This window comes from Balaenoptera acutorostrata, chromosome 8, assembly GCF_949987535.1.
Source record: "Balaenoptera acutorostrata chromosome 8, mBalAcu1.1, whole genome shotgun sequence".
NCBI lineage: Eukaryota > Metazoa > Chordata > Mammalia > Artiodactyla > Balaenopteridae > Balaenoptera > Balaenoptera acutorostrata.
The window spans coordinates 87,550,192-87,574,681 of record NC_080071.1 but is presented as its reverse complement, the minus strand read 5'-3'; the positions used below and the strand labels follow the sequence as shown (position 1 = coordinate 87,574,681).

Here is a 24,490-nt window from a genome sequence, read left to right as displayed (position 1 = left end):
CAGGCCTGCGGGCGTACTCCCTGGTGCTGGCACTGATGGAGCTGCCGGAACCTGCTCTGGAGAGCAGGAACCCGGGACTCACCTTAGAGCGAGATCTGGGCATTGAAATCAAGCATCACGCCTTGGGCAAGTTCTTGGGCTTTTTATTTTGAAATAAATTTAGATTTATGCAAGACTTGCAAATATAGTACACAAAGTTCCCATATACCCTTCACCTGGCTTCCCCTAATATTAGCATCTTACATAACCATGGTACATTGATCACAACTAAGAAGTGAGCATTGGTACGTTACTCTTAACTAAACTTCAAACTTTCTTCAGATTTTCCCAGGTTTTCCACTGGTGCCCTTTTTTCTGGTCCAGGATCCCACATTACATTTGGTCATCATGTCTCCTTCATTTCTTCCAGTCTGACAGTTTCAGGATCTTTCCTTGTCTTTCATGATGCTGACACTTTTGAATAGTACTGGTCAAGTATTTTGGTATTTTGTAGAATAGCCCTCAGTGTGGGTTTGTCTGATGTTTTCTCATGAGTAGATATGTTATGGATTTGGGGGAAGAAGACATCAGAGGCGAAGTGTCCTCATCACATATCAGGGTACATGATGCCAACGTGACCCAATGATTCTATTAACCTTGATCATTTGGCTTAAGAGGGTCTCTGCCAGATTTCTCCACTACAAAGTTACTATTTTTTCTTTTCCACACTCCCTAATTAGAAGGGAGTCTTCCTTCCTCCCTCCCTCCCTCCCTCCCTTCCTTCCTTCCTTCCTTCCTTCCTTCCTTCCTTCCTTCCTTTCTTCTGCACCTCGTGGCCTGTGGGATCTTAGTTCCCTGACCAGGGATTGAACCCAGGCCCTGGCAGTGAAAGCGCTGAGTCCTAACCACTGGACTGCCAGGAATTCCCAGGAGTCACTAAATTCAATCCACACTCATGGGAAGGTGAATTAAGCTCTACTTCCTGGAGAACAGGTATCAAACATTTGTGAACATATGTTAAAACCACTGCTGTAATTAATAAATATTTGGGGGGGGGGCGATATCCTGTTTCTCCTTAAAATTGCACACAGTTTTTAGCATTCATCACTATGAATCACTACAGCGAAATAATGGTGACTTCTATTCCCCCCATTCCTTCTATATTCATTATTAGGAATTGTTCTATAAGGAAGATGTCCCTTCTCCCTCATTTATTTATTAATTCAATCATTTATTTGTATTAGTATGGATCCATTAATATTTCTTTTATTCTTTGCATTATAGTGCAATATTACCTTATTTTGTTGCTTAAATTTTTCCAGCTTTGGCTAGTGGGAACTCTTTCAGGTTGGCTCGTATGTCCTTTGTTCGTTTTAATAGACTATGTTTTTTAGAACAGTTTTAGATGTATTAAAAAATTGAGAAGATAGTAGAGAGAATTCCCATATTCTCCACACTTAGTTTTCCTTCTTCTTCTTCTTTTTTTTTCCCCCCTTTCTTTTTTGGCCACACCATGCAGCATGTGGGATCTCAGTCCCTTGACCAGGGATCAAACCCACACCCCCTGCCTGGGAAGCACAGAGTCTTAACCACTGGACTGCCAGGGAAGTCCCCCAGTTTTCCATATTATTAACATCTTACATTACTATGGTACATTTGTTGCAATCAATAAGCCAATATTGACACATTGTTATTAACTAAAGTTCACAGTTTATTTGGATTTCCTCAGTTTCTAGTTAATGTCCCTTTTTAAATCCCAGGATCCAACCAGGGTCAGTCATCTTGTCTCCTTAGGCTCCACTTGACTGTGGCAGTTTCTAGACTCTCCTTGTTTTTGACAACCTTGACAGTTTTGAGGAGTACTTGTCAGGTATATTGTAGGATACCTCTGTAGTGGAATTTGTCTGATTTTTTTTCTTAGGGTTAGACTGTGGTTCTGGGTCTTTGGGAGGAAGACCACAGGGGTAAAATGCCATTTTCATCATATCGTATCAAGGGTACACACTATAACGTGACATACCTGTCGATGTTGACCTGGATCACCTGGCTGACATCATGTTTATCACGTTTCTCTCCTGTAAAGATACTCTTTTTATCCCCTTTCCATACTGTACTCTTTGGAAAGAAGTCACTGTGTACAGCCTACACTTAAGAAGAAAGGAGTTATTCCATAAATTAATTGGAATTCTTCTCCACAGGGGATTTGTCTATTGTCCTCCATCTATTTATTTATTAAATAATTTATTTATATCAGTATGGACTCATGGATATTTATTTTATACTTTGGGTTATAATCCAGTAGGACTTTTTTGTTGTTCAAATTGTTTCATCTTTGGCCATTGGGAGCTCTTTCACTCGGCTCCTGTGTCCTTTTGACATACCTCCATTAATATGAGATTTTGCATGGTTTTTTAAAAATACTTTCCTACTTTCAGGCACTTCAAAATGCTCCAGATTCATCTTGTATTTTTCCTGCCTCAGCCCTAGAATCGGCTGTTTCTCCAAGGAGTGTGGCTCTTTTTACTGAATAATGGTATTTAGATGCTAAGATCTGACTGCAAGGTGTACTTGCTGCTACTGGTGTATCATTGCTTCTGGTCCCTCTCAGAGGATAAAGCCAGGGAATATATATATATTAACACATGTATACACACATATCTATTTTTATTTCTGTATTTATGTATGTGTGTATATTACAGTAAACATGATTTCATACTGATATTTCCTACACTACAGGGTTCCTTCCAGCATCTCATCTGATTTTAACAGGTTTTATTTTTATGGCAGTAATACATGTTGGATGCTGCAGGAAGGCTGTAGTAAACTGCAGTTATCCCCAGTGACTTCATCTTCAGTCTTTCATCTCGACATGCCCTTAACCTGCCAGACACTTTGCTACCTGACATTGGTCTCACCCATCAAGATGAGTCGACATGCTGCCAGAATGACTCTTTTGAGCCCCAGCTTAGGCCTGGATCCACCCTGAGGCTGCACATAATGGAAGCTAAGGACTAGGGAATTAGGTTTGGCCCTGCTCTGGGGCCTGTTAGCATTGTGATCGTTGAGGCATCAGGCAAAGTTTGGGAAACCCATGTGGTTAGGCCTAAGATGACCCGACAGGGTCTCTTGGTCCTCTCGGTCTTGTTTAATTCACGCTCCCCCATTTCAGTATAAAGTAAATTAATAGGGACTTAGTTAGAACAGTGATTCGTTAGAATCTTTGATGCCTGAGCCGCGACACTGGTGAGTATAGTGCACCATTGGGGCTGAGATGAGCGGAGTTAAGAGATGACGTGGGCAAGCTTCACTACCGGCTTTGATCTTCCTCTGACATCAAAGCCCACACGCATCTCCCCTCCTTCGTGGTTCCTTGACCTCCCTGCCCTTCTCTCTTTGCCGTCATCTGGATCGCTCTCTTTCTGGAATCCTGTACCTGCAGCCCTTCCCTTCTGATCTTCTTTGACTCCTACCCCACCTGCTGTTTGGCCTCACCGAGGCCTCCAGCCCTCCCTGTTACTCTGCCGTGATTCACTTTCTTCCCTGCAGGCCTTAGGCCCGTTGGCCAATCACTCCAGTTACTGGTTGCCAGCACCCTTCGAATCATCTGCAAAACTAGAGCAACAATGTATTAATTCCCAGTGAACAAAATTCAAAAGCAGAAGTCAACAGTCTCACCCACTGCTTCAGGATGATGGCTGCCGGCAAGACCAGGGAACCCGATGAGCACGAGCCCTTTGCTGCCTTGCATCTGCTGTAAAATGCTGTCTGTGCACTGTCAGAAGCAGCGCTGTGTGGAATACCACGCAACGACTAAGGCATTTTGTAACTTTGCTTTCAGCAGAAGTTTTCCGGGCAGCCAGCATCTGGGTGCCTGCTCCAAGCCAGCCCTGTTCAGAGATGGAGTAGCCCCTGCTGTCACAGAACCCACACCCAGCAGGAGAGACGGACAAGGGCACTGGCATAGACCCAGGGCTGTGGGAACACAGGAAATGCCTGTAATTCAGACAGAAGTGGTCCTGGAGGGCTCCCTGGAGGAAGTAGCATCCAAAGGGTGATAGAGGTGGGCCAAGTGTGGAGAGATGTGTACGGGCCGCATAGCAGGAAGAACAAGGGCATATCCGGGGCACCCCAGGGACTCAGTCTGGCCAAAATACGACCAGGGAGGGTATTAAAGAAAGAAATACAGGCAGGCCTTCAACAGTACCAGGCTTAGTAGAGTGAGCCACTACATGGGTGGATAGCAGAGGGTGTTACAGGGGGAAGTGGGGGGAGCACACTGATTAGATGAGGGGAAGATGCTGGGGGTTGAGGCGAGACGTCAGGTCACCAGAGGCCGGGGCATAGCGGGAGGCAGGCAGGGAGGAAGAAGGACCAGTCACCCGCGCTATGTGAAGGGTCTTGGAGGCCAAAGGGACAAAGTGGGAACCGTCAGGAGGCAGAGGGTGTGTGCAGGGGGTGGGGGGAATGAGCAGACACAAGTAGCAGCGGGATTAGTGACAGCAAGGAGCCTGGTGATGAGTGAGCAGGCCAGCACTGCAGCCCGGGGGGCCAGAGGGGCACTGCGAGCCGGAGAGCAGGGAGAACAGACCTGAGAAAACAGAGACCCCCGGGAGCCCCGTGCTTGGCGGTGCCAGGCTAGCCCAGCCACAGATGTGCTCAGCCTTTGCAGGACTCTCACCACCTTCCAGGAACTGTCCCGTGCGGGAAGTGAGCGGGGCCCAGGGAGTGCAGAATGAGGCCAAGGTGGAGACGGGCCTCCGGCTCTTGGGCCACCAAGGTTAACAGTCCTCTTGTCAGTGACAGGGGAAGATGGACTGGCCAAGGGACCTCTGATTGATCCACTGCCTTCTTGGGCTCGTGAGAAGAGCCCAAGTTCAACCCGCGTTTCTCTGTCCTTTCACTTTCCTGACTGAGTGTGTGGCAGGTGAGGGGTGTCCCGAGCCCCCCAGCCACACAGATGGAGGTCAGGGTGGAGATCAAGTCCCAGGACACAAAACCTCACTGTCTGTGTTTATGGGGCAGAGGGGCGGGGGGGGGGATTAGGTAGAACATTGGGTGTTTGCTCTCATGGTGGGGGTATTGCTTCCCAGGCGGCTAGTGGAGCGGCTCTGATGAGACAAGGGGCCTGGTGGACTAACATGGAGAGAATGATTTGGGCAGAGCGACTTTGCAGGAATATTCACGATTGTGGAAACTGAACGGAGATGCTGAGGACCTACATGGTGTGGTCTGGTGTGAGGCCAGTACTCAGGCTTTTTTTTTTCTTGGCTGCACCCCATGGCATGTGGGATCTTAGTTTCCCAAGCAGGGATCCAACCCATGTCCCCTGCATTGGAAACGTGGAGTCTTAACCACTGGACCGCCAGGGAAGCCCCACTCAGGCTTTCTTGATGTCAGAAGGATGGTGCAGGATGAGGAAAGGGTATAAAATGTCACCTGACAAGTAAACCACTGTGCCCTCCTGCCCCTCACAGGGACCGCAGGGGAAACTACCCTGCACACTTATTCTCGAGCCTCTGTGGCCAGCTGGGTGGGGCCTCTCACCCCTTGGGACCACCCTGCAACAGCAGGGGTCATTTTATAGCCAAAGGGCCCGGGTGTGCTCTGGAGACCATCGTTCTTATCCATCCAAGTAACTGCAGACTGGGCGAGCCCTCCCTCCCCTGCCCTAGAAGGTTTAGGAGCTTGGGACTCAACTGACCCAAGGTCAAACCCCATCTCTGCCCTTGCATGACATGCATGACTTTCTGCAAGTTGCTGTCTTTCTGCCTGTTTCTTCATCTGTAAAATGGGGACCATAATAACCTACCCATAGGGCTGCTGTGAGACTAAGTGAACTATACACATAAAGCTATCACAGCGCCTGGCACTGAGAGCGTTTAATAACAGGTACAATTTTCTACATGCGATACCAATCTCACCCAGAGGGAACACCTCCAGCATAAAGCCCACCGGTCGTCTCACGTCTGCATTTTCAAAGTCCGGGTGCATGAAGGTTACTGACCCACTGGACTGGGCCCAAACTGACTACATTTGAACCGCAGATCCTCCGGGAGGCCTTCCTTCCTCCCTGGTCCCCCAGGATGCTAGAGCTCCATTCAGTTCTCCCACCACACTCTGCACACCTCACTTGCTGTGTTCTGGAGCTTCTCCCCTCCAGCCTGAGCTCAAGGGTACAGCCCAGACTGCCTATTCGTCTATCACCATAGCCGCGACACTGCCCAGCCACTGCACCCCCCACCCCCAGGAGGCGAGTGTTTATGGATGAATGTTCTGAGGACAGCAGAAGCCTCCTGTGGGCTCTGTTCTCCTGCAGCTGACACATCAGCTAGCTGTACTTCTATGAATTGTTGCAATGGAGATGGGTTATTTGTCCAGGATATTTGAGCTCGAGTCAAAATGATCTTGGAGGTGAGCTCAGTGTAACGGTCACGTGGAACTAGGCTTGGGGGATGTGACACTTAACACCAAACAGGACTGTAGCCAAGGGAAAGTGGACCCCATGGGCAGAGATATGAGATGAGAAATACCAAAATGTGGACAATCCAGGTGGCCAAAGCTCAAAGAAAAGAAACAGGGCTGGATTTGTTCCATTGCCCTTTGGCAACCATGAAAGTCAATGCATATTCTGGATGTGGATTTGCATTCTTTGCCCGTAATGCTTTTCCCATCGTGACCATCTGTGGACTAATGGAATGCCTTATTCACCAGCATGGTATTCCACATGTTACTTTTAATTGAGAAACTCATTTCACAGCAAATGAAGTGAGGCAATGGACTTATGACCCTATGATCCACAGGTTTTACATCCTTCACTGTGGCAGAAGCAGCTGGGTAAACAGATTTGGTATGGCCCATTGAAGACTCAGTTCCGGCGCCATTTGTCCTGAAAGGACAGAGGTGTCTTAGAGGTTGCAGTATATGCTTGCACGAGTCTCTCCCATAACCAGAATCCACGTGCCCAGGAATCAAGGAATAGAGGTGGGAGCGGTTCCTCTCACCGGTCTCCTCAACAAGGAGGTCTGCGCCTACCAGGGGACACAGAAATGGCTCCATTGAACTGCAAGTTGCCGCTCACCTGGCTATTCTGGGCTGTTCTGGACACTGAACCAACAAGCGAATAAGGGGATTATTCTACTGCCTGGGGAGCGTCCTCAAGGGGACACCTGGGCGCTGCTACACAAAAGGGGTAGTGAGGACCGGCTGGAAGCCAGAGAGGCCTCTAGGGCCTCTTTTAGAAGTAGCAAGAATGAATGGAAAACTGTAGTAAATAGAGGCTGGATGGTTAACTCGATCTTTCAGGAATAAAGGTTTGGATCAACCATACCAAATCAAGTATCCTGACCAGCTGAGATCCTCGCTGAGAGCGAAGGAAATAGACTCCGTAGTGGAAAAGGAAGTTATAAGTAAGTATCGGCTCCAGCCTCATGATAGTTACAGACTCTACATAGTCTTGCTTGTTATGTGTAAACACACAAATAATTTTCCTCTTTCCTCGTCATTTCATGCAAGTTTTGGGGAAGTTTTTCCCCTTTAGTTTCGTTGTTCTATGCTCTGCTCAGATGAGCTTGTGACTGAACTGGAGGCATCAGCGTAGCCCAGAGACCCACGCTCACTGCTGAGCATTACATTTCCTGTTTGGGGAGCGGCTAAGACCGTCTTACAATTAGTTGTATGTTGGGCAGAAACCGAGTTGCTTTTGTACTACTACTGAAGTCCAAATACGTGTAGAAGGGTATGTATGGATGCCGGGTGGCTAGAGGGGAGGACTGTACCAATGATTAAGCCCTTCCCTCTCAGTTTCACACTTACTGTTTTTAACTGTTTTTGTGATACTGGGCATAGAACTGGACACAATTCTACTTTGGCAGCTGGCAGACCATTGGATTCCCCCAGCAGGGTGCACTTCAGTGCTGGAGGAAGGAAAAGGGATGAGCTCCAGCCTCACCTCTGCAACGGCGCGTGTTCCCACAGCTTCGGCGCGTGCTCCCACAGCTGAAGCCGGCTGCCACTCCCAACAAGCTCAGACCAGCTTCCTTCCGCCCTCAGACACCAGCACCACATGAGCAAATCCATCCCCAGAGGCACCTCCCCCTGGAGGTGCTACTGCCTCGGTTTTTTCGTGTCTCCTTTAGGCCTTTCTAACGACTGAGTCAACAATTCTACCCTATTGTTAAAATAACTTGCATGGTTTCTGTCTCCACTCGGACTGTGACTGATACACACGGAAAGGAAATTTCTATCTATTGAAATGAAGTCTCGAAACTACAGTTTCAAATCTTCCATCAACAGTCACTGAGGCTCTGCATAAGTTTCATTCTCCCGTGTATTTCACATGGGCACTGGTCATTGGAATGCCCCACGTGTCCATTTTTGGGCTAAATAAAACATTCCAAGCTAAGGCCTGGGGTGATTTCTTACTTCCAAATCTAAACCTTCCTTTGAACTCCCCTCCATTCCAATATTCCTCATCCCAAATTTAGAAGAATTAGAATTAACAACTATATTTTGATATTAAAAATGTAAATTGCTATGGCAACGACTAATATCAATTAGAGAATAGTTTTATGATACACTTACGTCAATGATACTGCAGTGTCTGGACTATCCCACGTTATTTTGTTCTGGAATGTGTTTAAAATGAAGACCCACGCACTGAAGGGCAGAAGCAGTAGTAACAAACGACCAGTGTCCCCATTTCCATTGCATTCAAGAGTCCACAACCAGGTTCTTGCCGATATTCTCCATTTATTACTGCAGTAGACAATTGCTCTGAAAGTGCAACACTGACTCACTCTTGTCACAGACTCTGCTCCTCCACTGGCTAATACCTGGAAATTCATTCTGGGAGCATCGTGGACCACAAGCTTCTCTCTGGGTGGAAAATTATTGTCACTGCCAATGTCACAGGGAAACACACACACACACACACGTGAATAGAGGGATAAGATGAGAAGAGCCCTGGAGAGGAGTGGGGACCAGTTTCTGAGGGGTCCTGGAAACAGCCTGCCTGCGCAAAGGGGACAGTGACGCCCCACCTCCCAGCAGCAACCTGACACGTCTGCTAGGTTGGCTCTGGTGCACCTTTTCCCCTTCGTCTCTAGAACTGGTGATACCGTAACCGTAACTGTGTCCTATCTCAGTGTAGCAGAGGCGCATGGAGTCAAAAAGAATTGAAAAGACCTCGCAAGCTAACGTAGAAAACAGGTGGTTTGGAAAAACTGACTCTTCAATCCCCTATTTAAAGCTGTTAGGCAGATCTGGAGAGCTCTGGGGGTAAGATGCTGCCTAGCAGAAATAACTCTTGTTCTAGCCAGCATGTGTTTGATGCGAAAAAAATAACTTTTGAATACTGCAAAGAAAAGGTTGGGGGGGGAGGCATGAGCAGCTCTAGAAAACACAAGAGATTAAAAAATCTGAACAAATGAGATCAAAAAAAAAAAAAAGTACACACAAATACAGACAATACACCATAGCACTCGGCCTAACGAAACCCTCACTCATGAACACGTTATACACATATGCACCCACACTCACACACTAATCATAGTCAGGCAGATGCCCAAAGGAGGGCAAATCCAAACATCTGCTCTCTTTGGAATTTTCATGGTGAATCTGAGTTTAGGCAAAAGTGAAGACCTCCCTGGGTCTAAACTCGGAAGGCAGCCTTTGCTCCCCATTGTAGCCAATGTTGCTCCTGTATCTGTCGGAGCCCTTCTCAACTGTATGGGCACTAGAATTTATTCTTCACATTCCTGGAGTTTAAGTCACTGCTAGATCTTATCTGATCTAACTTCACCTGTAATGGAAGCACCTCCCTTTTGGCTCTATACTCCCCTGTTCTTTTAGGAAAAAACATCCCAAGACAGTGGTAATTCCAGGGTGTTCAGGAGTTGGAAAGTAGGAAGACAGTAATATAAATACAATAAGGAAATGCCTGTTACTCTCATGATTTCTCTGAGACCAGGTGGCTAAGGCCCCCTGGCCTGCAAGGATAGGTTTTAGGAGAGGCCTTAATTTAAGGTACTGCGATCTCTGCTCACAAGAGCCAAGTAAGACAGCGCTCCTTGGAGGTTGCCGCAGGACTGGTCCTCGGTACTTACTTCAACCCTAGGTGCTCTTTGACCTCTCTGATTTCAGTCCTTCTGGAGTCAGATCACCCAGCTTCTCTGATGTGTGCCTGCCCATTTTTAGAGCCTGCCTGCAGCAGCTGCAAGGTTTCTGTCCGGGCATCCTGGATCGGCACACATCTGCTAACACGTACACTGGGTGATGAGGACTGAGAGCACATTTCTCCAACCACTGCAGACAGGTACAGCCATGCACAGAAAGCCATCCATCGTGGTCACCTTTTCTTCAGGTGTCCCAGTTTCTGGATCATAGAATTCACCATATTGTGTTAATACCTGGCAACGACCAGCTTTTGCTTCCCTTCCTCAATCAGAGGCATGCAAGAACCCACAGAAACAGGCTGGACACACAGGCCCTGCTCATCTGGGAAAACGGTTTCAGAAACTGCCCTCAGCTCCTAATCCTGTACTTGGAACCTCTATTATAACCTAGCTCCTCATGAAACTGGATTCTGCTCCGGTTTAATTTATGAAGTCATACCTTCTAAGCCGCCTTAGTGAAACCAGTGTAGCCCACTGGATTAAACTTCTACGTGCAGCAGTGCCTAAAAGGAAAGCGTCCCACAGGAGGGAAGACTGGAGGGCATAAGGCAGGAGACAATACAAAATCAGTAACACATCTTCCGAAAGTGGTGGGCTTGGGGGAAGAGGGGCGTGAAATAAACAAAATGTCCCAATAATTTAATGGCAGATCTAGAAGACAGCATTTATAGCTATTCCGGGACTCTCCAACAAAAAGCTTTTCCTGGATGCACAGACATTCATAATACTGATCACGCTCAGTCGACAGCTCTGGCTTGTACACGTGGTCACGACGCCCTTCGTACAGCAGAGGAGAGCACGACAGGGTGCCCGGGAGGCATCTGGACAGCACACAGAAAAAGGAAAGGCTGAACTCCCCCAACAGAACCCCATTAAAAAAAAAGTTTGTCTATTACAAAGTCACGTTTTCCATTTTTTCCGCTTTATAAAGTCAGCGATGCTGGAGGGTGTCTAGCGGAATCCGTCCTCCAGGAATGAGTGCAAAAGGGGAGCACAAGGCTCGGGGACGGCCCCTCCGTGAGCAGGTGGAAGGGCCAGCCGGAGGCCTCCCGTCCGCTTCGGACAAACACACACACACAGAAAAGGATTATTGCCAGCTTGTGTACTTTCACAATGTGATTTTTGTATTTCGAAAGCTTGAATTGTCCCTGAAAGAAAAAAATGGGAGAAAAGAGAACATTCAATACACAGGTCGTCTCAAGGCAACACACACACACACACACACACACACACGGAAACCTGGCCTCAGCAGCTCTCGGGCCCTCCTGACACCCCAGGACCTTCCTTCCTTGCTCATCTGATGCCAACACAGCAACCTGCCTCCCAAGTCCCTTCAAACACTTGGACTCAACTGGTTGCAATTACAAAAGGTCAGAAACAACCCAAACACGTGTGAACAAGGGACTAAAAATTAATTAATAGGGGACTAAATATTAATGGGATACTGTGCAGCTTAAAAAAAATGAAAGGAAAAGAAACTCTCTACTAATATAGAAAGATTGCCAAGAGAAACTGATAACATTAAGGTGCAGAACAGAGTGTGGACATGATATGCTACCTCCTGTGTAAGTGAGGGTGGAGGAAATAAGGCCCATATCTGCCTCAAGGAAGTCATACATAATAAAACGCTGTTACCTGGGGTGGTGTGGTGGCAGGGGAAGGGACACTGTGGAAGCTGGTGGAGAAAGAGTGGGACGGAAACCTCTTTCTCTCTTACACACGCACACGCATTTTTTTTTTTTAAATTGAACCACAGATTGTATTACATATTCAAAAAAATCAACCAACCAACCAAAAATCCCTTGGTTCAAAACTTATAGCTGCTTATGAAAGGATATTCCAAGAGGTGAAACCTGAGTACACTTTACTTTAGAAACTTAGCATGTGCACACACGCGTGCATGTGTGTGTGTGTGTAACAGATCTTGTGATGTCTTCTTAGTTGCCTTCTAGTGGATGCAGACAGGTTTGGCCGCCCACTAGTAACCTCTCCTGTTCCAGCCTAGAAATCCAACAACACCTTAGCAGTTCGCATCGCCATTTTTAATCCTCAAATCTCAGGGTTGGAAGGGGCTTTAAAGGTCACTGCATCTACTGCTCTGGCCCAGTGCTTCAGACTTAAATTTGTCTGAAATTTTGAGACAGAAATTCTCATTAACCTGATTTTGGAATGATTTCTTCCATTTAATTTTAATGGAACATTCTAGAAGCTTTGGTTTTAACTGACCTGTCTTAAAATTGCTGCAATTGGTTGGGTATCTGGCAATTGGTCCAGAGTGAATTAATACTGACGAAGGAATATGCTCAGCCCAGCCAAACAGCAGTTTTCTCCTGCTGTTGGCTAACAGATTCTCCTCCATGATGGTGGCAGGCTGACAGTAACTCAGAGCCCTCACTACACAGAGAGTAACTGCAGACAAGTACACTGAGAGGGAAACTGGATGGAGCTGGCGTGGGTGAACTCTGGCTGGGAAGAAACTGATGTTATCTCAAAAGCCCACTGGTATTTTTTTTTTTTTTTTTGTAACTGACATGCATGACCATGCAGCCCAGTGATCAATGCTATTGAGAATTTCAGTGATTTCCATCTAAGGAGTTGAAGACTGAACACAAAGAGAACTTAGTGGGGTAATCATCTTTTTAAAGGGCCTTTCAAAAGGGCAGACCCCACTGAGGGGCCGCAAGAAGCTAGCAAAGAATAAGAATGCATCTGATCATAAGACAGAGAAAAGCAGGCGTAACTGAGGTGTGCTATTTGAGTCCCCCCTTAGGGACGCTGTGCTGTGATAGAGTCTGCACAACGGAGCACACCTCTAATAACAAAGAAGTGGTTAGGAAGAAGGGTTTGCTGCTTCCTTCTTCCCCTTTGATGCCACCTCTGCCCCCACAGATCAACTGGATCACAAAAGTCAATCAGCAGGGAGACTAGAAAGCCAGGGGTGCGGGAAGGTAGAGTCAGAGAATCTTCTGACTGTGGGAGAATTATCTGTCTCATCTGGAGTAAGAGAGATGGCAGGCAACTATCTGGACTCAGCCCTTTCTGCTGTTTAGTGATGTAAAGAAGAGAATCTTTAGGATTAATCATCACCATACGCAGGCCACCTACGTTCTGGAGAACTCCTGCACTGTGCTGGGGCTGGGCCAGAACAAACCCTCCCGGTGGCAGGTAAGCTGAAGGGCTCTATAACACCTTCCCACTAAGATATGTAATACTTATTCTAATTCTGTTGCCACAGATCTCTTCACAGTCAGAAATCTCTAAGAAGTCAGAATCATTCTAAGGGTTATTTGTAAAATGGAAATGGGGAGGGACAGAGTAACAGAGCCAGAAGAATCCAGCTGAGTTTTTCCAGAGTCTGATATAAAGAAAAACAAAGAGCAATGAGGGTGGGCAACAGGCTCCTGACAATGACAGGCTGAAGCAGGCGGGTGGCAGCTGGCGGCTCAGGTCCAGCCTTTCTAAAAAAAAAAAAAAGTGGGTTGAGAAGAGCTTGGTGCCAAATTTAGTCTGAGGAACGTGTTCACCTCAAACCAGCTGGGAACTAATCCTCGGGTATGTCCCTCACCCCAGGCTGCAGGGCACAGAGAGATCAGGAGAAAGGGAGAAGGCAGACAGGGAGTGGCAGAGGCCACAAGCAATTTTTCTTTTTAAAAGATGGGCTTCTCTTCTTTTAAAAGCAAACTAAAATTTAGACAATCTAGACGGAGCTCCGGAAAGCTAGGCCCTCCAGGCACCTAGCAATGTGCAGACTATTGGGAAGGTTTTTGGGTTTTGGTTTTTTCAATGGCTTTCAATGATATAACAGATCGTTTAGAAGGAAATGATAACATTTTTACATCACGGTCTTCAGGGAATCATTCTCTGGCTGTTCAGCTGTCCGGCCCAGGCCAGCTCTGGCTTCCTCCTCTCTCCCTCCCTGCAAAGTAAATAAAATTGCAAACCCCCTAGGTTTACTAGGGCAAACTTCAATCTCTCATCTCTACCGAGTGACCATACCAACTTCATTCGCCATCAAGAGAGACCACTGCTTCTGTGCATGGCAGCCTAGACATGCAGGGACTCAGAATCTACCCCACCTCCCAACCGCCCCAAACCAGCAGCTAACCGGGACTTCTACTGAAGCCATGGTTAAAAGGGCAATGTTTATTTGTAATGGTAATAGAGGTCAAATGACATAGTCCTAAAATATTAGCAGCCACATGTAATGTCACAAAACATCAGACAAATTGAGGAAAAGTATTTGTGGTTCAAGAATGATTGAAATAGCAGTTTTTAATTTCTTCATAGATAATGATCTACTTGGAAGGGAGAAGAGGGAGGGAGGACAAGAAGGCTGAAGTTTGGGGCCTCTAAAATGGCAGCTCAAACCACCACAAGCTGGGTATGCGCATCTTCTTGGAACACCCCTTTTACCACTTACAAGGTTAAATCAATAAAGGTGAAATATGAAGTCCTTCTCAAGTCTGTTAGGACAATGAAGTGAGCTGGGTTTTTTTTGTTTAGACTCTAATACTCCTCTCATTCTCCCAAGTCTGTGCTTCAAGGAGAACACCTAACACATGAATGCGCCCTTCAATCTGCCCTATAAAAAAGATATGGGGGTGGGGCAACAAAAAGAACAAAGAGACTACAAAACGGCAATTATGCAACTTATGCAACTCTATGACTTTTCAAAGCAATTCAAAGATCTTTTTCCTGGGGAATTTAGGGTTAGCTAAGGGGAGAGGGAATAATTTTAAGTCTTCTTCCATTCTGTCTATTCCAATTTCATTTTAAAGCTTTTTTTTTAATGGAACCTAAGATGCTGTTGAATTTTAAAGGTACCACCATTAAGAGGTAAACGCTGCCAATTAAACTGACAAAAACCTTTCCTATCACATTCACTGTAAGCATTCCAATTTTAGGGATATCAAAAGCAAAAAAAAGAAAAAAAAAGAAAAAAAAAGGAATCTTAGGATTAAATATAGTAATGCTATTAAAACAAATCCATTATAGCACCAGGCCTCTGGAAATTTAACTGATTTATTTTGAATATCTGCTGCTTTCCAGCCTACAAATCAATGTATCAGTATTAGAGCTGATACATGTTTTTCATCCATCTCAGAATTCTATATTGACTATACTTTACAGAGAAACTCTTTAAATTGCAACTTTGAAAATCTAATGTTATCATCTGAAAGCTGAATTTATAATAAAGGAATTAAACTACTGAAAAAACAGATATGAGGGCATGAGTGTATAGGAATTCTGGGACTGTTTATTACTCAGACCCCTGGCCACCCGCTTCTGTCCCTCACAGTGTCATGCCATCTCTTTAGCCCAGCTGAGGAATGCCGGTCTCCTTTCCTTGAAGAGGCCTCCCTTCCTCCCCGGGAGAGGGGAGTTCTGAAGCAGCTGCTACAGCTGACATGCTCTTTTCCACCTTAGAAAGTCTCCATTTCTTAGGGGTGGGTTTGGGGCGGGGATGGTTACTGTCTAGGAATGTGCTCTCGGGTCAGGCACATGCAGATACTGTCCTCTTATCCATTCCTCTCATCCAGAATAAATTTACCCAATTCAACTCCTTCTGCTAAAGAGACAGACATGGACTTGGAACTCCCTTAACTGAAATACAAATATTCTTAAAGTGAATGCTTCAGTTGACCCAGCCTTCGCTATCCCAGGGCCTCTCTCTGCCAGCAAACACGTGGTGGTCTAGCCACAATACAACCTGGAACCGTGCCTCCTACGCAGCCCTGACATCTACCCTCAGTTCACTTTAACCGCTGAAACTCAGAAGTTCCATCACTTGTTTCCTCACAACTGACAAACACCACCAGCAAACGAGACATACCTCTCACCTAACCCATATTGTGGCCTGTGGAACTGTCCTATTAGTCACAGAACACTGTCAGACGGCTTAAAAGTGGCCACGTCCGGGCCAAAGAAAATGGATCTCTGGTCCCTTTATAATCATGGAATGTTGGCATCCAAAGACACCAGAGACATGTTAGTCCATGGAACCTCATTTTCCAAATCAGAAAACAGAGGTGTAGAGAGGCTCATCGACCTGCCCAGGGGTTCACCAGGAGACACGTGACCCAGGGAGGATAAGCCAGTGGCTGTGGACTCAGTGGTTTCCTCTGAGACCGCGGCATCAGTCAATGAGGAGCGGCTGGAGCAGGCTCAGCGCTGGCAGAGGCAAGCCTGGGGGCAGGTGGGGAGAGGGCATCCCCTTGGGAAGAGGGGCCTACGGCTGAGAGGTATGTCACAAGGTTACAGAGAAGGTAGACAAGGCCCTACCCTGAGTGTGAGAGACAGAGGGGGAGCGTCCGATCAGCGGCCGCTGCTGTTCACCAGGCCATGAAACTCCTCCCAGGCCCTGGCAAACCAGAGACAAAAAACACAATAGTACATTCAGATCAAAGGCTTTTTAACAAAGAGAGAACAGACAAGATAAACCCACACCCCATTTCAGATACCCTCAAGGTCAAGTGGAGCCCACCGATACCTGGAAGCACAGCAGTGAGGTTCCCCTCCTAGACTTTCCTCTCAGCTTAGCAGGGTGGCCGGCACCTTTCAGGGGCAGCTGGCACTTCTCCTGGCTCACGCTACTGGCTAAGTCTGGCCCTCACTACTCCCTAGAGGATTTGCACGTCCTTCTAGCCACTCCTTCAACAAGTCTACAGGGGAGACCAGTGAGGTCAGAGCTAAGCTCACCCACCATGGGAGACACCTCCAACTCCCTGAGGCGAAGGGCAGCAGTGCTTTCTGCCTTGGGGACGTGAGGACCGGGGGCAGAAGCTATCTTTCTTCATCAGGCCTCACACTGACGGTAAAGGCAGGTACCCAACAGCATTACAATGTCCAAAGACGCAATGAGGAAATTACACCACTTTATCTGCTTTCATATTTCCAACCTTCTGACCCTTCTAAACTCAGACCCAAATTCTTATCAGGTTCTATCTGTTTCTGATAATACCCAAGTAACTATTATCTTAAAATTTAAGTTGTATATGTCACAGCAGCTCAAAATTTCCAAGGGCCAATGCTCAACACAACTTTAATGCTTATTAACTTAATTTAGAAATCGGAGTTAGGAAGGGATAAGAAATGTGACTGAGGGTAGAGTCTCTCGGAATGATGCTCCACAAAGACCAGGGCCTTGGTGACTGCTGGCCAAAAACCGGGAGAAAGCTAGATCCCCTGTGTATCCGGAAGCCCTAACGTACCTCAAGTTTTCTGAGAGGAGCTTATGTCCTTCCTTTTTGCCTTAACCATTTTTCAGCCACTTAGGGACAAAGTGTCAGGTAACTTCCCTGGGAATTATATATAAAATGGGTAATTTGGTGCCTTTAAATCTAAAATTCCTTACTGTCAATTATTCCATTCTTGGTTTAAAGGGGTGATATACCCATGGTGACAACATATAGGGTTTAATGTGCTAAATTATTAGCTCACTACAGGTTTAATATTATGACCACTAAAATATATTTTATCAGTAGGTCTCCTACAGATAGCTTTTCTTTTTTTAAATAGGAAGGGATTAAATACAGAGACCTGGCACAACAAATTCATTCTTCCAGGCAATATTCACATCAGTTTCATTAGTATTTCCCTCTTGTAAACAGCAGCATTTATAAGTTAATGATGTATCTCTCGGATAAGAGATTGATCTGAAGTTAATGGTTTCTTCAGAGAGAGTATTGCCAAAATACTGATACATGTATGTTAACTGAAGGAAAACAGAAGAGCACCCAATAAGCATGCCAGTCTTTATCAATTCACAAACTCAGTTTCCACAGAAAGACATCTGCTTCACAGCTCCTTCTGGAGAGATGGTAACGTGATGAACTTTGAGAGTCCACGAGTGATGTCAGAAGGTCATTTCACTCTTCACTCCAAATGAAGGTAAGGAGAAAGCAAAATCTGACGCTTGGGCAACGACCCAGGAAACCCCTCTCTTGCTCTAAAGGTGAGACTTAAATTCTATTTAAGCAATTTAGGTGTCAACAAGAAATTACATGGCTGTGTTGAAGCTTCACCTCATGTATCCTTTTGTTTCCAGAAAGCCCTACACTAGTCCAAACCAAAGTTCTCTGTGTCAAGAACCTTCAGAAATATGGATGTCAGAGTTCCCCTCTAATCCAGTTTAGTATTAAACTGCCCTCCCATTTTCTTCAGCAGTATTTTCTTCGTATGTAAAAACTTCAACATGAAGAATGTGGGCAAAGAAGTTTCCTCATATGGATTCAGTGGAGATAAAATAGCTGATCAGAGTCACTGGTACAATCGCTGGTTCTCACAGGCCAATGCTTGACTAAGAGGCAAATCAAACGCCTAAAACTAGGTGCGAATGTTCTAGCTATTTTCCATCTGGCATCCCAGGCATATTAGTAATATTAAAACTTGTTTCTTTTAAAGGTAAAGAAAGAACAAGTTAAATGTTAATACTGTCATGTAAATTGAGTTTCTTAAAAAAATATATATTTTTAAATTACCATGAGATTAATAGAGCCTACAGGGCATTCTAAACAGATTCAAATGACAGGATAACAATGAGTCCTTTAAAGACCACTTTTTACCAGCTCACTTACCAGAAAGCAAATTCTGAGAGCAGAGATCTCATTTCTGTGTAACTCTGTACTTGCCCCTACTCTGGCCCAAACCTCAGTTCACAGCCTTGCACTCAGCTGGCCCTCATACTCACGGACGAACTTGGCCTCCTGCTAGTCTGGGCTTTACCTTGAACATCAGCATGGGGAAACATTTCACAAATGCAAAGCCCAGCAATTATGCTGGTATGACCCAGTGCCACCTGGCTATGATTTAGCCATGGCAAGAGAAGGGATGGTTCCTGCCTACGAAGTTCAATGTTTAAATACAATGATATCTAGACGTGGTGAAGTCCCCGTGATTCGACCCATTTCTCCTCTATAATAAATGAATAAAGAGAAGTCACCTACCCTCAGCTCTCTCTGCAGAGGGGCCTGGTCAGTCTTCCCAACACTGTGGCCCACTGAGTGCAGCTGGCCCTGTCTTCCCTCTCCCATTCCAGGCCAGAGGCACGAAGGGACTCAAGAGACTACTCCAAAGAGGAATTTCCTCACAAAAGGCACTGCTGCTCTATATGGCTCTGGGCCCCAAGTCTTATCCTGGTGGTCTCATGATTCTGGGTTGCAAGTCTGGCTCTGTTATGAGATTGTCCTCAAAATGGCAGATACAGTGAAATCACTTGATGCCTGCAAGGACCCAAATCTCTAAAATCTCAGCTACGTTGGCCTCATTAGAAAGAGCCACACCCCTGAGCTAACACTCAATTGAACCAGTTTCACGTTTCTCAGTGGGACCCGCGTGCCCTTAAGGGGCTAACTGTTGGCAGTAAGCAAGGGTACGAGGCAGGACCCGCGCACCCTTAAGGGGCTAACTGTTGGCAGTAAGCAAGGGGACGAGGCAGGACCCGCGTGCCCTTAAGGGGCTAACTGTTGGCAGTAAGCAAGGGGACGAGGCAGGACCCGCGCGCCCTGAAGGGGCTAACTGTCGGCAGTAAGCAAGGGGACGAGGCAGCAGGCAGCACCCCCTCTGCAGCAAAGCAGCTCGTCACGCCCTGTGCGCAGCAGCGTCAGCCTCTCAGGAGCGCAGCAGGGAAAGGCCACAAGCAGCGTGATCAGGGGAAGCCTGGGAAAACCAGAGAGCTGAAAAAGGACACTGGATACTGGACTGAAACAGAGCAAGGTGGAAGTACGCTTGACTGAGAAATCTAAGCCACCTCTAAAAAAATTCCCCTCACCATTTCCAGGAGCCCTAATCTCCAGAGTAGGAGGGAGAGAACTGCTGGCTCTTTCTTCCTCATTTCCCTTGAATTCTCAAGCCCAAGCAGCTGCTGTTCCTTGGCTCAAACAGAGCCACCCCTGTGGGAGAGCCACAAGGAGCAGAACAAAGCAGAACAGTTCCGGTTTCTGTTCAGATGTGGCAAGGATCACAGGGGTCTCAAGGTCAGTTTGGTGCTTTCTGATCAACTCTTCTTTGGAAGGTGACATCAAGCTCATCCCCTGGACCAGTTACATTAGCTGAAATTAAGGTCAATACATGTAACATTATAGTGGAAGGCAAGAGGGAAAGGGCCATAGAAGGTAATTCTTTGACAAACGCTGAAAACAGAGAGAATAGGCATTTCCATACATCAATAAATCTCCATCTTCTAGGTCCTTCAACCAATTTGGGGTACGTAATAGAAAAAAAAGCAATGAACGAACACCTCCAGGATGCTGAGCCCAGGGCGCTTTAGTCCCAGTGTGTGTTCTGTGGGATCCCAGGCCACATGGAGCCCGACGGTCAGTGAGGATGGTAGAGCTCAGGGTGCTGCTGCCATAATGGAAGAGCACAGCCACTCTGGCAAACTCCACGTTATGCCCACAGCCACCTTCACAGGCGCGATCAGGCAACCTGGCCTAGTGCGGGCAAGTGTTTCATTTTTGGTTTTGGTGGTAGCTCCTAAGAAAGCCTAAAGTAACGTAAGGCTTGCTGAAATTCTACATGCAGGTTAGGGGCCTGAAGGCCAAGCTGTAGCACATACACGCCAAGCCACAAAGCACATGAGAGGCTGGTACGTGCTATGTATGGTCAGACGCCCTAAGGAGCACACTCAAGCAGGACAAAGACATCTCCCCACCCCGGGTCCTAATGCACAACAACCCTGGGGACTGGGAGGAAGGGAAGGGCTGGAACCTTGAGACCGTGCAAGCAGGGCTAGCTCGAAGAGGAAGATGATCTGGCTCTAAGGGGAGAGCAGAAGGGAGAAGGCTGGCATAAGAGCTTGTGGCTTGGGCGGCTTTGGCACAGTGAGAAAACCCCATTAACACAAAGCAAGGAAGCTCTATACGTACAGCCGCACACAGACGGAAGCAGGGCTTTACCTCCAAGCAAGAGATTTCTTTGAAGTAAGACAAACAAAGTCAGCAAAGCAAAGGCCAAGGATCCCCCTTTTCCAACCTTATGGACTTTCAAGCTGAACTCTAAATCAGAAATCACTCTGTTCTGGTCATCAGCATGACTAGATGGAAACTAAAACTCAAATACCAAAAAAATGGGGTCTCATTTTGAGAGCTAGAGGTCACCTCATCATGTCGGACCTCAGCAGAGCTGGAACAAGATACCATGTGACGCTACACAGTGGGCTTATGGAAATGAGGCTGCACTCCCCGGATGGCCCTCCACGGAGAAGTCTGTGCCATTCCTTAATACGGTGACAGTCAGGCTGAAAGGCCGCTTCTCTGATGCACCATAAAGAGCAAGAGCATGAGACAAGCTAGTTTAGCACCATTTATTAAGTGATCTCAGCTGTTGTCGTAGCTGCTGCGCGTCAGCCTGTTCTTAAAACATAAAATGCTCTTCCGATTCCTCTTGTCCGGGGCAGAAGGGTCTTCCAGGTAGCACGCCAACAGAACAAGAGACTCCGATGATGCCAGCTTCAGTGATGGTGCCGTCCAGAGAGGCAGAGGGTCATGGCACATTCAACCGCGGCTTCCAGAGGTTTTGAAAAAGGAGCCTTTGGGGGCCCAGCCTGCCTGGCATTCTAGTGGAAGTGTAAAATGTTGGCACGTTGGGAGAGAAAGAGAGGGAGACGCGAGGGAAAAGTAGCATCTAGGTATCAAGGAGGGTTTTCTGGTCCCTGTAGCTGCAGGGCTGGAGTACTAGGCAGACCTCTGGATAAAGCAGCAAGCAGCAGACTAAGGCAATAAGCCCAAAGGCTCTCCTAGACTCTAAGGACTTGTACGTGTTTCTACAAAAGGCAGGAAGAACTGCTTCAGGGTATTAGAGAGGGAGAACAGTGGAGAGGGGAGAGTTGAAATACCTCTTTCCCTTTCCTATCCAGGCGAAAAGGTTGCTTTTGCGGGGGATGGGGGTGGGGAGCATTTGGGAACCTTGAATGTAAGAGTCCTAGAAAAGGTAGGTGTGGGTCTCTCCAGCCTAGACTGAGTCTGGCTGGAGGGCAGAAACTACTTGTATTACAGAACAAAGAATAGGAAAAATCTGCCTAGAGAAAAACAACTCTGACCCGGGACTGCCGAGGCAAGCAATCAGGGTCATGGCTAGCTAGTAACTGTTGGTGGCTACAATGCGCCACACCCAGCCATGTGACACAGACCACCTCCTACGGCAGCATTCCCAATTAAAAACTGGCGCTTAGCTCATTTAAGCCAGTTCCACCCACGGTACGATCTGTAAATTCAGGGGAAAAAGATTCCCAAATGGTCTGCCTGCTAAACACCATGGCTGGGCTCATTACTAGTAATGCTTTTAATAAGCAGGATGGTGATATTATTACTAATGATGACAATGACAGCAGTAATACTTGGCCCTGTAAGCGCATTCTCCATCTGAGGACCTTCAATTACAAAGATTAAATCAGCCTCAAAACAACCCTGTCAGGTAAAGCGTTATTATCCCCCATTTTACCGATGGGGAAACTGAAGCAGAGTGGCAGAGAAACTTTTCAAAGGCACACATTGATATTTTAGAGTCAAAGGAGAGAACTAAACCTCCAAGTCCTGACTCCTAGTTGGCTCGCTCTCCCTCCAGTTGTGAGAAAAATCTAACAGCCACTCCCCACAACGTTTTCACAATAACCTGAATTTATTTATGACATTCAGTCACTGAAGGAGCAACCCTAGCCAGTGATTCTCATTTGTGGACGTCCAGCTCCACTTCCTCGAGTCTTAGGTAGACTGCAAAGCTAATTTCCCCTTTGGCATCCATGCTCCCCTTAGATTCTACTCCCACAGACACGCTACTCTGCTTCCTCTACGAGTTCAGCTCTACACACAAGGAAATGGAGTCATCACTCCTGATACGAAGTCAATTTCCCAGGACAAAGAAAACAGACTGAAGCTAACAGGTTAAAAAGACATGCAAAAGTGGAGTGAGGGGCAGACAGGGAGGAGGGCCTTACTGTTCAGTGAAATTATCTTAAAAAACAGCAAGAAAAAGAAGAGCACTTTGTCTTTCATTTTACGACAGTGGTTAGTGCATGAAAGACAAGACAGCCTGTGTAAATTAAGCCAGCCCAGGCAGTGCAACTGGGATTCTGCAGAAGGGCGCTCTCTCATACAGAGCACCCCACAGTGCAGGTGGACAGGGAACCTCGCCAGCAAAGGACTGCCACAAGTGGCCAGAAGCACTAGGGGAAGACTGGTCTGTCCCTTCTCCTGAAGTCAGTCTCCGTACGACCACATTCCTCTGGGCCCAACTAAGGACCTACTTTTGCTAAACTTAGGGACACGCCCCCCGCAAGCCCCCACAACACATACTTGATGCTGTCGGTGTGGGTTTTGTATTCCATAATGGTGTTGGGAGGTAGGTTAAGCACTCGCCGAAGCGTATCCCGGATGCGGGCTGTGGTGGCTTGGTCGCTGGCAGTCTTATTCCATATTGAAATAATGTCCTCCTACAGGAGGAACGACAGAAAGAATCATCAAAGCAAATCGGAGGCAGTGAGAAGAGTAAAGGCAACATGCGAAAGCAGACCTGCCCGTGGGGTGGCTTACCTGAAACCGGACAGAGACCACAGCCCCACAGATCTCCTCCCCAACCATGAACTGTTCCCCCAACATGGCCAGGATGAGATTCTCCCAGCAACGGGATGCCAAGCCCTTCCGCAGCCGAATAATCCACTTGCCACCATTTTTATTTGCATCATCCTGTGAAAAGAGAGAAAGCATTCCAAGTTAACATATGGTTTCACAGCTCTTTTGCTTTTGCTTTAGGGCCAATGATCCCTTGATCACTAAGAAGTCTTGTTGCTTCCCAATTATTCAACTCTATAGGAAAAAATGGCCAAACGGACCCTTTAAAAATAATCCTCTCTTGGGAATTCCCTGGCGGTGCAGTGGTTAGGGCTTGGCACTTTCACTGCCGGGGCCCCAGGTTCGATCCCTGGTCGGGGAACTAAGATCCTGCAAGCCACTGCATAGCCAAAATGATAATAATCATCATCATCCTCCTCTTTTTTCAGAACTACATCAAAATGAAATGATGTCAGATTTCAAACACAGATCACTCCTTACTTCATTCGCCAGAAGTTTATCAAGAGTCACCATGTCCCAAATACAGACATGAAGCCACAGTCTCTACCTAGATCCAGTCTAGTGAAGAAGATAGACAAGAAAATTAATTACAGCAGTACAGTCTGACAACCACTGCTGTAACAGAGATATGCATAGGAAGTTCAAAAAGAACAAGACAGAAACACCCAAGAAGAGGAAAACATTTAAGCCGGGTCTTGAGGGACACAGGAGTTAGCCAGGTAAAGCAGGTGAAGGGCTCTGCAGGCATTGGGAAGAACAAGGCAGTGTGCAAAC

At 46.7% G+C, this 24,490-nt stretch overlaps 1 protein-coding gene across 6 annotated transcripts in view; it reads right to left on the bottom strand.

Annotated features, from left to right (window-relative positions):
- Positions 1–8,715: 8,715 nt before the first annotated feature.
- EIF4E2 (eukaryotic translation initiation factor 4E family member 2) overlaps positions 8,716–24,490 on the bottom strand; it is a 30,044-nt gene continuing 14,269 nt past the window's right edge. For 4 of the 6 annotated variants that reach the window (XM_057550974.1, XM_057550973.1, XM_057550976.1 and 1 more), the window contains 3 exons: positions 23,678–23,830; positions 23,441–23,577; positions 21,440–21,705 (listed from right to left, as the gene is read on the bottom strand). In XM_057550974.1, coding sequence (XP_057406957.1) covers positions 21,633–21,705; positions 23,441–23,577; positions 23,678–23,830 — 363 coding nt within the window. In that variant the 3' untranslated portion in view covers positions 21,440–21,632. Of the gene's footprint in view, positions 11,300–16,433; positions 16,513–21,439; positions 21,706–23,440; positions 23,578–23,677; positions 23,831–24,490 lie in introns of those variants that run through there. The other 2 variants (XM_057550977.1, XM_057550978.1) reach the window with 2 other exon arrangements.